The sequence below is a fragment of the Uranotaenia lowii genome, chromosome 3, assembly GCF_029784155.1.
Source record: "Uranotaenia lowii strain MFRU-FL chromosome 3, ASM2978415v1, whole genome shotgun sequence".
Lineage (NCBI taxonomy): Eukaryota > Metazoa > Arthropoda > Insecta > Diptera > Culicidae > Uranotaenia > Uranotaenia lowii.
The window spans coordinates 211,932,124-211,947,676 of NC_073693.1; the positions used below are offsets into that span (position 1 = coordinate 211,932,124).

The following is a 15,553-nucleotide window of genomic DNA, read 5'->3' on the forward strand; positions in this document are numbered from 1 at the left end:
CCAGAAAAAGATCGATTTCATCAGTTTATTTTTGATTCGATCTTTTTAAATGTTTCTCTCCTTGGTAAATTAAAGATAAGATTTTAATTTAAAGATCAAATTTTCGGTGCCGATTTTATGTCCAACGGTGCTTCTGTTTGGCATCTAGTCGATTTCGGTACTCAAAATTAAATTGGGTTTTGCGGAGTTCCCGTCAGCAGATTTTGATGTACCTAGTAAGTACCTTCATTGGAGTTTGAAAGGTAGAAGGTTAATATATGTACTTTTATAACTTCTTGGTCTTTTTTGCCTTTTTTACAAAAAGTAGCTCCCCTTGCTAAAAATCTGAAGATCGATCTATCAGAAATCGATCCTCAAGCTCCGATTTTCTAGGTGGATTGATCCTACGGCAGTTCATCTGAATGGATTTTCGAAATCGATATTTTCTTGAAGATGAAACAATCCTAATTTAGGTATCCTGTATTTGATTTGAAATGTTATATGGAAAACGCAAAGATGAAGAGAGAATGTCTGGCTTTTCTTGAATATTTTGTTCTCGCAAAATGCGAATAAAATTCAATACATGGAGCTAACTGGATACTTCACTTTCTTAACTACGGAAAAGCGATAGAAGTATCTGGAAAAATTTATATCGTCCCATAAAGCATTCATTTTTTTAATCAAAAGAAACAAGAAACACTGATAGATTTTCTGACCAATTTTTCAGAAATATTATTTTAAAAAGAAATAAAAAACGCTCACTGAAGAAGATAGTAAGTTGCTATTAAAATACTGGTATCTGAACTTTTCTTTGATCGTGGTTGAATCAAAGGAAATCTTTCGATTGCTTTGATTCAGTAGAATTATTCAACCAAGTAGGCTCATAACACATATTAGAGTGACAAGAAAGTTATTGATTTTGGAGTCTTCAGCAATTGAAATGACAAAAAAAATGTCCGAGAAACAATCATGCCAATAGTGAAGCAACATATTTCGCTTTTTTGGAACAAGTCTTGTGAATCAAGTTATGCTTTCCAAAAAAAAGGAACGCGATTTTGCTGTAAATAAAATTTAAGTGTGTGAAAAGGCAAGGGTCCTTACAAAAAAGGCATGGATTTATTCACTTTATTTGGCAAATAAAACAACAAAAAAAAAACAAATTGTGTTTTGAAAATTGATAATTTATGCCTCCAAAAACGAAGTTTTATAAAAAATAATCATGAATGGTTTTATGGAAGCCTCTAATACGATTAAAAATCTGTCAATGTACTTTGATGAAAAAACTTTTTTTAGAATATTTTTTCTCTTGATGGTCGTCAATTTTAAAATCTAATGCCCGGATTTTGTCAGGTTTTTATAAAAAATTGCCCGGATTTGTCCAGCCCGGATAGGTACTGAAAAAATTCTGGCAACCTTATTCTAAATTATGTTGTGAAGAAGAAAAGTCAGTTCAATCTGACTTCAGATTAAATTTTGCAAAGTCATACCATCAGGTGGCTCTTAATTTCTGATAACCCTTAATTTTATTTTTGCAAATAACAGATAATTTAATGTAGATAATTTCATCAGAATATTTCTCTTCTCGAATAAATTGATTTTCGACGATTTCAGTCACGAAAAAATCTTAAAACTATTTTTATTTTTTCATCCGACGTTTCGGCATTTATTATGCCTTTTTCAAGGAGTTGAAATTTCTCGTTTTAAGTGTCTAAAAAGTTTATTGAATCTGCTAAACTGTCTAATCGGGAAATGTAATTCTAGCTGTTGTTGATCAATAACAACTGGACTTACATTTCCCGATTTGATCGTTTAGCAGATTCAAAAACTTTGTGGTCAATTAAAACGAGAAACTTCAACTCCTTGAAAAAGGCATAATAAATGCCGAAACGTCGGATGAAGAAATAAAAATCTTTCCTGAAATCGCCGGAAATCAATCTATTTATTACCCACCAGTCGATAGATTTTCACCACTGCTCTTCTCTTTAATCGATTATTTTCTTGTTAAAAAGTTGCAGTGCTGCTAGTATCTTTTCAATAGAAAAAAAAAGAATGCTCTGTTTGGGACGTCATTACTATATTCCAGCTATTCCTGTCACTTTGCCCTCTTGAGCAATCATCAGGTATCAGAATGGGGGTAGGCTTAATAGCGGCACGTTATCCAAACATACGGGAAAATTGTGCCTAGCCTTTTTTTATCCAAGATTTCATCATTTACCTGAGAAACCTGAAAAACCTATAAAAGGAAGAAATAAATTCAATCTATTTAAGATGGCATAAAGCCTTTCCACTAGGGATTATTAGCATTAAAGCTCTTTTCTACATTCGGTAAGGAATGATAGAATGTTTTTTAAGTTTAATTTCTTAAACTCAGATTCGCTTAAAGCGTAAGATCCCAGAGTACGAAAACGTAGTCTGACAAATGAGGGACAGTTACATATAAGATGGAAGGGATCTTCCACATCTGATTCACAACTACCACATACTGGAGATTCAGCACGCTGAATGTTGTGCATGTGATAGTTGAGTTTACAATGACCGGAGAGTGCTCTGATCAAGATGCTGCAATGAGATTTATTTAAAGTTAATAAGTAACTCGATATGATTGGAGATGGTTTTTCTAAAAATAATTTAGTTTGACGACAAGTGTCCAACTCTTCCCAGTATCGTTTATGCTGGTTAGAGGACCAAGTTTGAATTTGGTTTCTGAACCAACATGGTGATATTGGGACAGCCGGCTCTGGTCCGTAAAATTCCTTTTCCGACCCAGCTCTAGCGAGTTCGTCGGCGCATTCGTTTCCAAAAATTCCCTTATGTCCGGGTACCCATAGAAGGTTTAATCCATTGCCTTCAGCAAGTTCTTCGATTGCTTTCCGGCATGCGATTACCAGTTTTGATCTAGAACTGGAAGCACTGAGTGATTTGATAGCTGCTTGGCTATCTGAACAGAAATAAATTGTTCTGAACATAATCTTCTTTTGAAGTGCAATTTGCACTCCATACATAATAGCATATAGCTCAGCCTGAAAGACTGTACAATATTTTCCTAGAGGTTGAGCATATTCTATGTTCAACTCGTGACAGTAAATGCCTGCACCTGCACGGCCGTTTGATAATGAACCGTCAGTATAGAATACAATATGAGAGGACATTTGGTCCTCTACAAAACCTGATAACCATTCTTGAGGAGAAGGAAATTTGACTTTGAATCCCATGTAGGGAAAACTACTCGAGAGTGTTAAATCGTTTGGCGCTAGATTAAACTTGTTTAATCTAACTAATTCAGGCCACACATTTGTATGACTCGATGATCTTTCGATATTTCCTGACAGCCAGAGACCAACTGCCTGTAGACGAAAAGCACATGAGAAGGCTTCCTGTTTTAGGAACAAGTGTAGAGGTTTGATAGAAAACAGAGCCTCTAGTGCTGCAGTAGGAGTTGTAGTGAACGATCCGGACATCCCTAAAAGACACATTCTTTGAAGGTGATTTAGTTTAGTCCGAACTGTTGCAACTTCTCCTTTCTGCCACCACACTAGACACCCATAGGCCAGAATTGGTCTTACTATTGTGGAGTAAATCCAGTGAATATGTTTGGGTTTGAGTCCCCAGTTTTTTCCGATTGCACGTCGGCATTGCCCGAAGGCCATGCATGCTTTTTTGATTCTGAATTCGATGTGATCAGACCAGTTTAATTTGGAGTCAAGAATGACACCCAAATATTTAACTTGATCAGACACGGTGATTTCGGAACCATAAAACAGCAGAGGGCGCACCCCGCGGGTGATACGTCTTTTAGTAAATAATACAATATTAGTTTTTAGAGGATTAACTGACAGTTCTACATGAGAACACCATCGTTCAACAGAGCGCAGAGCTTGTTGCATTATATCAAATAATGTGCTTATGCACAAACCTCTTACCAGCAGAAGATAATCATCTGCGAATCCATAGGTTGGTATTCCACGGTCATTGAGTTTTCTCAACAAGCCGTCTGCAACTAGGTTCCACAAAAGAGGTGATAGTACACCTCCCTGTGGGCAACCACGTGTGCTAACTTTTGTTATTGAAGCCTGTCTTAAAGACGAATGAAGATTCCTGTTACTTAGCATTGCGCTAATCCAGTTAGTTATAACACTAGGCACTCCATGAAGTAGTGCCGCATCCATTATTGATGTAAACGAGACATTATCAAATGCTCCTTCTATGTCTAGGAATGCTCCTAGACATGATTCTTTCTGTGAAAAACTATTTTCAATATTATGTACTACGTTGTGCAGAAGAGTTAATGTTGATTTTCCTGTTTGGTATGCATGTTGTGTCGCATTAAGCGGATGTTGGACAAGGCATTCTTGCCTGATATGATGATCAATTAAACGTTCAAGTGCTTTTAATAGAAATGAACTTAGACTAATAGGACGAAAGCTTTTGGCTTCGTCGTATGATGATCGTCCCCCTTTAGGGATGAATTTCACGGCTATCTGCCGCCAAAGTTTAGGAATATATCCATGAGCAAAACTGCTTATCATTATTTTTCTTAATATGTGTTTGAAATGATCGAAACCTTTTTGAAGCAAAACTGGAAATAAACCGTCACTTCCAGGAGATTTGTATTGAGCAAAACCATCGATTGCCCATTTGATCGATTCTGTAGTAACTATTTTCCGAGCAAAATGCAAGGAATCTAGATTTCCAGAAAAGAACTCAGGCTCTATCGATGAATCTTGATCAACACATCCTGGAAAGTGAGTATTGAATAGACAACTTAATGTTTCTTCGTCGTTTGATGTATAATCACCACTAGGGGTTTTAAGGTATGAAACCTGATAATCTTTTGATTTGGCTAAGACTTTATTTAACCTACTTGCTTCGTGCAAGCCTGAAATGTTTGTGCAGTAGCTATGCCAACTTGAGCGTTCGGCAGCTCTTGTTGCTTTCCGGTAAGCTCTGCGAGCCAACTTGAACGCATCAAAACCTTCCGTGCGCCTTCGGTTCCAAGAGCGTCTGCAGTTTTTTCGTAATTTACTGAGATTTGAGTTCCACCATGGTGTACTGTTTTTGTTGAATTTCAACGTTCGTAAGGGACACGCTTCTTCATAAGAATTTAAAATAATTTCGGTGGTTTTTGCAACCACTTCATCCAACTCTGAAGGAGTAGTAATTTCAGGTGTATATCCATGAAATTTAGTAGCAAGATGCTCCAAATATAGGTCCCAATTAGTTGTTCTTGGGTTTCTGAATGTAATTGTTTCTAAAAACTCACCTGAGTGTTCAAAATAGATAAACCTGTGGTCAGAAATCGATTCTTCGTTAGGCACATGCCAATTTGAAATTTCCTGAGAAATTGTTCTAGAACAAAGTGTGATGTCAATCACCTCTTCTCTGTCACACCTAACAAAAGTTGGTTTATTTCCTACATTTAGAATTTCTAAATCAGTGCTGCTTAAATATTCCATAAAATTTAAGCCTCTCAGATTGATATCTGAGCTACCCCATACAAAATGATGGGCATTGGCATCACAGCCAATTACAAGCGGTATATTTTGTGATTCACAGAATGAAATGACATTTTTTAAATCATCCGTAGGGGATGATTGTTCATATGGTGAGTATGCTGAACAGTAGACGTATTTTCTATCAGGCAGCGAAACCTGAACGACGCAAATATCTCTTGTTGTTAGATTGGGTATAAGTGTTGCATTTAAAGAATTGTTTATCAATATACATGCACGAGGCATTATTCGGGCATTAGTCATTCCAATTACACTGAACACAGTAAAGTTTGGTTTGAGCAAATTCCCTGAGTAAAAAGTTCCATTTCGGAAATAGGGTTCTTGGACCAAGGCGATTGATGCAGTTCCATTAAGGATTAAACGACATAAGTTAAGTGTAGCGGTTCTTTTGTGCTGCAGATTTATCTGTGCAACCTTAATAGAAAGCATTTCTATCAAAGAATTCCACACATATTTCCATCACACACAAGAACCTCTGCACCTTCATATCGACGCATGAAGCGGGGTATCCCATACAGGATGAAAATTTTAAAATCGTGTGTATAATCTGAATCCCACGAGTTGCCAGGAAAAATACGGCCCTTTGCACCAGTGCCTGGCTATAGTGCAGACCTTAACAACGTTCTGCTTAAGATAGGATTATTATACACCCTCCTACCCCCACTTTGGGGCCCGCAGGCACAGAACCACCTTGAAGCGGGTGTTTACAAAATTTAGGAGAATACAACTAGTGCATGCGCATTAATAGCAATAAGCACAATTGGTGAATCCTCCCTGAAGAAACTTGGCTTGAAACCAAGCCAAGGTTCCCCCCTCCCAATGTGATAGTCGCATTTGAAGAATGACTAACGCATATGGGAAGTACTGGATAAGTCGCCTTTTACGACGTGGACCAGTATCCCAGTGGTAGTATTCTATAAGCCGCCACCACACAATCAATCTATTTATTACCCACCAGTCGATAGATTTTCACCACTGCTCTTCTCTTTAATCGATTATTTTCTTGTTAAAAAGTTGCAGTGCTGCTAGTATCTTTTCAATAGAAAAAAAAAGAATGCTCTGTTTGGGACGTCATTACTATATTCCAGCTATTCCTGTCACTTTGCCCTCTTGAGCAAAGTTGTAGCCAGATAAATTTTCAGTAAGCTCCATAGGGTGATTTGCCAATCGTTGTCCCCTTACCCATTGTTGCACAGAGTGACTTAAATTATCAATATTTCAGCTGTTTTTCAACTTTTTCTCAAAAATAATACTTAATCATGTTAATTGGAATGTTTACTGATAAAATGATGCTTTGGCGTTATTTTCTGCTGTAATGTATGCATCTAACGACATTTTTAATTTTTCTTGCTTTTTTTGGCGCTATTTTTGTGCAATTTGTTAAGCAAAACCTTAAGATTCCTTCTACGGCAAATAAGGTTTTACGTCAAAACAAAACGTTTTTCGTATCAGTTTTCTTTACGAGACGTTTGTTGGACAATTTTAACACCATGATTTTGAAAAAAAATTACGATCCATACACAACCAGAAAATATATTGGATCGTGCAACAATTGGTCGACTCAATCTTCTCCTGCCCCATTGTTGTACATAAGTCTGCTGCAAGATTTCTATGGAAATTTCAAATTTATTAATTAGTATACCTCCAAAAACATTGCATAGTTGTTTATACTGCCAAAAATAGCAATAAAATTTTTGGAAAATTGATGACTCAAGCATAAGAATTAGAAAAATCAATATCTAATCAAAGACAAACTTCATTTCACCTTTGAAATTCCTGGAAAATTTTATAAGCAAAAATGTCTTTGTCCACACAAATTTCCATATAAAATAGAACACGTTCATTGATTACATGCAACTGAAAAAAGAGCTGTCTTTTAATATGACATGTTTTTTTTGCTAAATATTTGATATTTACGTTTAACTATAAAATTTAGCAATTTCTGTGCTCTAGTTAACTGTTTTCCACTCAGAATGTTTATATTCTATGCACTCAATGTTAATTTTTTATAATTCAACCTTTATGCAATAACACTTCATATTTCTATAAAAATATTTTATTTATCTTTAAATATTAAAATTGAAGTTTTGAGATTATTAAACTCGTTGAAAAACACATCCTTGTATTAAAAATTCGATCAACTTGCAATTTCTGAAAAATGTCAAAGTCACTTAAACTGCTTTGATTTTAAGGGATTCTTTTTTATAAGATTTATTTTGAAATCCTTTATCCCGACCATTCACTCAACATTTAATGCAAAGAAACTAGATTTTTCTTTAAAAAAAAACCCTGTTCTCAAATTTCGAGACGACAAATCTTAAAGTACCGTATTTCATGTCAACAACAAACCCCTTGCCTTTGATAATAATCTTGTCAATACATTGTACAGTTGGAAAACTTCGACCCTAAATCCCAAAAACTTGAAATCCAAGGTTGAAAAATCCGAAATATTACTTATCATGAGCAATTTAATCAGAAATTCGAATCTGCCGTCGAGCTAGACCCAAAACATTTGAGTGAAGTTTGATTTGGCTTTTTTTATTCAGAAAAATAAGCAGTCATAACTTCGTGAAACTTAATTTGATGAAAACAGTTTTCCAGCCGGAAAATTGTTGGGAAAATTTTCAATGTGAAATAAATGTTTCATGAAGATGTTTGAAACGCTACAGAGGTAACATTCAATACAAATAATCCCACTTTCATGAAAAAACATTCAAAATAATTAAATTTAATTTTTGAAAAGATTATTCAATAAGTCAGATGTAAGGTCTGGAAGTATGGGCGTGGTTGAGTTAATTTTTAAATTTTAAATTGATATGCCTTAAATAAAAATCGATGGACTTCCAACTAAGTCCTGAATCAATTATTTTATGAAATCACATTTTCTTCATAGGGGTAAGAGGGGGCAAATAAGATCGCGTCCTTTTATCCTTTCACCTGTAAATAGGTACTTAAAAAAAGACTTAAATATCTTTCAGTTCTTTCTATGAAATTTCAAAAACACAAAATTTTATGTTGGTAGAACATATAAAGAAAAAAGCTCTATACTGGGCAAGTAAGGTCAAAAAATACTTCACTCAGATGGCCCCAGTTTAATTCAGGATCATATTTGAGTTTCTGAGGAAATTTCACGTGTGATAAAGCCATTTCAGATTCTCAAACCAGCGGCTTCGTGTTTTTTTTCGATTTTGGGTTACAATTTTCGCATTGCTCTTTGGACGGTTTATATGGAAGACCCCCCTCAAAAGGGTCCGTCTCCAAATTGGATTTCAATTGAACGAGAAGTTCTCATAATAAACTTCCGTAACAAATATCAGCCTCTTTGACCACATGGTGGCTGAGCCTTAAGAAGATTTTTGAAATGTGCAACCATTGGAAAAAATCGGACAGCATTAGGTACAACATAAAATTTGCCTGTGCAACTATTGGCCCCAGACAAGCTCTTTTAAATGATTTTTCAAATTTTTACTTCACTTTTTTTGAACATTTGAACTTTGAGATGTTGTTTACCAATCCTGTATGAATGCAATCGACAAAAAAAATCGAGTGAATTTGGTTGAAATGAATAAAATACAGCATAATAACAAAAATCATGTGCTTAGCTGTTCAACGATTGGCAAATCACCCTATATTGATATTTTTGTTTGCATTGTGTGTTAAAAATATTCAAGAAAAGCCAAAAAAGTGACATTCTCCAAACCAATTTTCCCGTTTTTCATATAAAATATAATAAACATAAATTCTAAAAATCTGCAAAAATTGAAAATAAGAAATCGGAATTGCATGATGGAAAATTGTTAAAACGATCAAAACACGGATTCTGAATATAAAATGTCAGTAAAAAGCTTGAAATTTGTAATCCAAATGTTTTTTTCTGAGTAAGTGAATAATATTCCTACCTTTTTCAATTTTGTATTGGACATATTTTTCGTTTTAAACCAGTTCCAATGCTCATATAATAGACACGATTTGAATTAAAATGATGAAATGAAACTTATGCGGATGTAAAATATCAGTCATAATTTTTTTTAAAGTTTTTATGTATCATTGTTTCGATTGAAAACGACAATAAGTGTAAATCAAAGTTCCTTTCTTTTTCTAATTTGTTTATTCGAAAAGCACTTAAGCAACTAGATCATTTGTCTTCAGAAGAAAAGCTTATGTTTTAATTTAAAATTATTTTTTTATATTGCGGGAAAGTGAAATAATTCTCAAGGGAGAAAAGAAAAACAGGTCGTTGTTTCATCATTGAGAATATTGGAATCTAAACGAAAAATTTGGATGAATGGCTCTGGCAACCTTAGCTTAAATATTCTATATTCGATGAATCTGTCAAACTTTGAACATTTTATTGCTGATAGAAAATCTTAAACTGCAAAATCTAAATGCGATATTCAGAAATCGGAAGTATTTGAACCCCACGAAAGAGTATCACATCTTTTTCGTTTGATCAATAATTACTTGTACATGTTATGAAAGGCTATCAAAATAAATTTCTTTTTGATTCGTACCATTGTTGTATTCAAAATATGATGAATTATAAGTTTTTTTTTATTTGAGTTTAGGACCTGTTTTAAAGATGAATTTGAACTGATGTTAAGATCTTCATCAGCTATATTTTTTCTGGATATAAGTTGTATGTACAAACTGAATAATGCTTTTTTAAACTTCAAATCGCAGTTAAACACTGATTTATCTTCCCGATTTGAATTGATTCTTCTACTATATCTTTTCATCAGGAATTTGAAGTCCAAATTGACTCTCTGAACCAGTAATCTTAAAAAAAGTATATTTTATGTGTGCTTAAGATTTTGAATCCAGGCAGAGTATAAAAGTCGAATTTAAAGAAAAAAAGGTTGAAATACTTTTTATTTTTGAGAAATGAATGTATGATTTTTTGTGAAATTAAATATAATTTAAAATAAGTTTTAAACACAAATATTATTTAAAATTTGAATGCCAACTTCAGAAGCTCGAGGCTTGTTTGTTTTTCTCATCTAGAGTTATTATTCACATTACTTGTTTAAGAATTTCTAGTTGGTTTTTGAGCATATCCCAAAATATTGGGAATATTTACTATTGATATTTGATTTTTTTGGCAATATGCATTTTAAAAAATCCAGGAATCTTATGAGTTATTGGAATTTAATAAACAGTTTGATTTAACCTAGCTTTAAAATTGAGTTCAATAAAAATTAATATATTTTTTTATTAATTTTGAGCTTATTCGGAAGAACAATGAATATAATTCATTAATTTTCATTAATAATGATTATTCTCTTATTGTTGATGACCCGCCAATTATTTTTTTACAATTTCTTGTTTTGTCATTATTCTCACTTTATTACTCTTTTGATAGGTCAAATTTAATGAGTTACTCGTCTACGTTGCTGTTACTTAAAAAGTTTGTATTATCATTTTGTTATAGTTATTTTTTTTGCCATGATGATCTTTTCAAATTCTTTGATGCGGTTGATTTACTTGATTTAAATTTTTATGCCAGTTTAGGTTTTATGTAATGTTGAAAGTTTATTAGTTTATTGAAATTTAACGAGAATCCATAGTTTGCACGATTTTCAGTACTTCAGTAGTTATAAAACATTGCATGCCGTTAATGAAAAATAAGACATTTGTAGAAATATTTGTATCGATGAATATGATAAAAATGAGTTAAGGGTTGAGAATAAGAATACATTTGATTTTAAATCACTTATCATGTTATTCCATCTATACTTACCTATTGAAATGATACAAATGTCTTGTTTTTCTTAAAGTTCTTGTTCGTGCACATATTAACATTTTCATACGCTTGAAGTGATTTATATTTTTTTTCTCATTTTAGTTAATCATTGTCTTGTGTAAACATGAAACTAATAATATTTTTTTCCCATTCCGCGAACCTCCTACGACCTCCAGATGGTCGCCATCACTCCGGATGGCCGGCGATACGGGCCCGCTGTCGGACTTCATCGAAGGTTTGGGACCAGGACAGCTTGTCGGGCGCCAGGTACTGGGTGCTCCTGCCTTAGGTGATATTCAACTGTCTATGTGCTATCAGAAGGGTTCCTTAGAAGTTGAAGTGATAAGAGCGAGAGGATTGCAGGTAATTTTGGAAATTAAATTTGAGATGAAACATAATTTTTCTTACAATGTTTTCTTTCTTTCGAATTGTAGGCACGACCTGGCTCAAAAGTACTTCCAGCGCCTTATGTTAAAGTGTATTTAGTTTCCGGTAAAAAATGTATAGAAAAAGCTAAAACAACGACTGCTAGGAAAACATTAGATCCATTATATCAACAACAATTAGTATTTAGAGAACCATTTGCAGGCTGCATACTACAAGTAAGTGGAAGTTTTTATTATTCCTAAAATTAATTTTTATTTTTCTTCAATTCAAAACTGAACTGCAAGTTAACCTTCAGTTACCTAAAGAAACAACTTTTCTCAGGTAGTAGGTATGCTTAAAATGGCAAATAAAGCATTTCGTTTGTTAAAAAATTAGATACAATCGCATTGTGAAGTTTTTGCTCTTGGGCTACTTCATCTGAGTAATTGACTTTTAGGGTCACCAGTATCTTGAGTGAGTGAATCTGAATGTGCTTACTCAAAACTTAACTGATGAGCTCCTCGAGCAAACGGGAGAATCCCAGAGGTCACATTGGAGTCTAACTAAACCTTCAAATCCTGCAGGCTTTATTTCACAATGTTCATAGAGTCTTCACAAAGATATTGCTTCAATAAGCGAGCATTTTAAAGTAATGATCAGTTTAACACGATTCTGAAACTACACCGTCGACTAGCTCAGGACTCCATCTAATCTCAGGGTCGGCTCGCCATGTCTAGTGTGAAACTCACTCACCTGTTTGATATTCGCTCAGTTTCAGTATTTTAAGCTATTTTAAGGAAAGATCGTAGCTGAGTTCGTAAGAGCTTTTAAGTTTCATCACATATATGAGCCCAGATTAGGGTGATACCGCGTCTTAAGATCGCGTTGCTTTTGGTTAGTGGTGACACCCAACACTTTTGTTTAGCTTATTAAGTTTGGTTGACTATCTCTTTATCTCCGTTTATCCTCACTCCTGATCCGTATCAGATTGCACATGATCTACGAGATTTTGTCGATTATAGTTCGCCATGGAAGTTCGTCGCGATGTATTTCATTCATAACATTCTCACCGTTTAAAGTTAAATAGACCTTGACATGAACCTGAGACAGACATATATCGCATGTTCAGCTGATTCCTCCATATCAACGCATTCCGGATAAAATGGCGAGCTGATGAGCTTCCACCGAAGAAGGTATTACTCAAAGCACCCATGGCCCGAAAGAATCTGCGTTAGGCAAAAGTTGACATCTTCATTGCTCCTGCCATTTGAGCATTGACGCTGCTCGTTGAGCTTTACGCATTCCTCTAATTGCTCTAGCTACGTTACACTCTTTATCCTCTGCCAGAATGATGTCAATGGGTATCATGCTTACGATGAAAAAAGCTGCATCTGTATGCACAGCAACTTGCATGGCTATCAACCGATTTTTACTCCGTAATTTCGATCTGTTACGCTCCACCCCTAAGGGAGAGCTCTAGGCCGCTCCTCCGTATCATAGTTTGACAGTGCTATGCTCGCAAGGGGACGTCTCTTGCTACTCTTCGGACAATGGCAATTCGGCATAATCCAGGACAATGATACACGACTTTCGACTATTTCTTTCGGTATTTCAGCAGCTGTTTCTAAGATGTCGTGTGTCCTCGAATAGTAATGTCCATGTGTGGCACAACTATTTTGTTGGTCACGAGCAGAACTTCGGTACGCAGAACGTAATGAAAGCTCACGCGAGATATGTTAACGGACGGCTGTTCGGTTTTCAAAGACGCGGGCACTTGTTCTTGGCTACGGTGCCTTGCACTATATACACTTGTCGTGAGAACAAAGTCCAAAAATGAACCGACACTTGGTTTGCGGAAACTGTGTTGGCGTATAAAAAGACACGCACAACTAGCGAACGACACTCTGACGCGTTCCCAAGAGGATAAGCGGCCGGTCCATTGATGCGTCGGTCTTTTATCACATCTTCTGGTAGGACTAACCGTGATGTCAATGCTCCAGATTGAGCCACAACATCCTCCTCAGTATTTCCGCATGTGGCGAGGATTTCGTTTGGTGCGGTTAGTGTTTCGGCTACATGCAGTTTCTAGCAGTTGCGTCAACCTACTCTGCTGCACTGAGCAAAATCTGCTATACTTCTAATTTTTAATACTAACTACTCAAATGCCCAATTTTACTTAGATTTAAAATTTGAAATACTTTAGATAATAACTGCGTGTACTTTTACATCTACTGTCATTTTAAAGGTTGCCAGATTGCTCGATTTTTTACGGGTTTGTCCGGATATTCAATACACAATTTGATGAAAGTCCGGCCTTTACTTTATTTGTCAAAACAAACTAAGAAAAACAAAGTGTGTTGAAATTAATTTTTATGTATACGTCCAAATCGAATTTTTGCAAATAAGTTTCATGAAAAAAAAATCATGAAAAGTTTTTTGAAAGCTTTAAACACGATTTAAAAACTGCTGATAATAAACCAGAAATCAAGTTTTTTTTTTCTTGATTTGTGTTGCCAGTTATAACCGAGTAGGAGGTTACAATTCTTCAGTTCAATTCATCACTACCAAGCAAATAGAAGATGTATCTAAGTTTATTGCATTAGCATCCGGCGAACGAGCGTTTCTTTTAATGTTCCTTAGGTTTTCTTTTTCAGGACCTGGCCCGTTACGACGTTCAGGTTCAGAGCCAGACCGGTGCAAGTCGACGCCCGCTTCTACTGAATGGCCAGTCAAACGACTGTCAGCGAAGCTTTACAAATAGACTATCCAAGTTGATACCGGAACGGCAGACAGCCACCGCCTTAACTCTACTAGCAACTGCTTTGCCAACTAAACTCCATATATCACAAGCCCTCTCCAAACAGGTTCCTAGAGTGTACTACATATATTTGTTAGCTAGTGTCATAAAAAATGAGAGGAGGGGAAATGTAGTATTTCCATCTCTGAGAAATTGAACTAAGCAGATGCGAAACTACCGCCCAAAACATGGTATACCCACGTATACCCCCTGCTCAGTAAACTCCACATGGAACCTCTGCCTTAGTTTTATCGCCAAACCGCGGTATGTGCTCTGCTTTGATGGTGGGAGTTTATACTAATGCTAGTATATAAACCTCATTTAAAATTAATTCAACCTTCTCGCGAGTATTTGCTGATTCATCTGCCTTTGAAGTTTCAAGGTCTGCCCCTAACGAATCGAGGTTCGATCTCTCCTCTGCTGACGGCATCCATAACCGACTCGAGAGTCTCCCCGGTGTCAAGAGCTTTTATATTCCAACGGTATCCTCCAAAAGTATTATATCCCCTTCCTACAAGGTAGGTATATTGCGGAGAAGAACTTCCTACACTTTCTTTGAAGGAAGCGGCAATACTTGGATACTTACTCAAGCAGGGTATCTATTGAGGTATCTCCGCACAGAGAGCTATCTTTGAAGATTCAACTGTGAGATCAATCTTGTCAGCTACCCCGTCTACTAATGACAGTTGATTGTGGAGTCAATAGTAGACAATACTTTTGCTGTTCATTCACCGCCGGTTTCACTGCTGGTGTTCCATTGTCTACGAACACCAGCGATGAGCCGAAATAGACAAATTCTTCGACTGTACACATAACACACGATGTGTTATGTGTCTAGTGAAATTCTTACGTGAGCATAAATCATTTTAAATGAGTCTTCGACTATTTCCAGCTATTATGTTATTATCGGACAAGCGGACTCGGTCGATTTTAGATCAGCAGGCCAGCATATATTTCGTTTTGGACTTCAATTTGTTAATTTGTATAAACAATCATGTTGATCCAAATGATGACCTTATCATGAATAACTTATTAAAACTTGCATTCAAATCCACTGGACCCAGTTCTGAACACGTCTAAAATTTTCCTTCGGATCACATTACTCGAAAAGACAAAGTCGAAATGCTCAGAAAAATGATTAAAAGTTTTTAAAATTCAGTT

The 15,553-nt window shown here is 35.5% G+C and overlaps 1 protein-coding gene across 9 annotated transcripts in view; it reads left to right on the plus strand.

Annotated features, from left to right (window-relative positions):
• The window catches only part of LOC129755075 (regulating synaptic membrane exocytosis protein 2), a 209,294-nt gene that overhangs the window by 179,816 nt on the left and 13,925 nt on the right, over window positions 1-15,553 (plus strand). For all 9 annotated transcript variants that reach the window (XM_055751411.1, XM_055751404.1, XM_055751406.1 and 6 more), the window contains 2 exons: window positions 11,406-11,592; window positions 11,664-11,831. In XM_055751411.1, coding sequence (XP_055607386.1) covers window positions 11,406-11,592; window positions 11,664-11,831 — 355 coding nt within the window. The remainder of the gene's footprint in view (window positions 1-11,405; window positions 11,593-11,663; window positions 11,832-15,553) is intronic.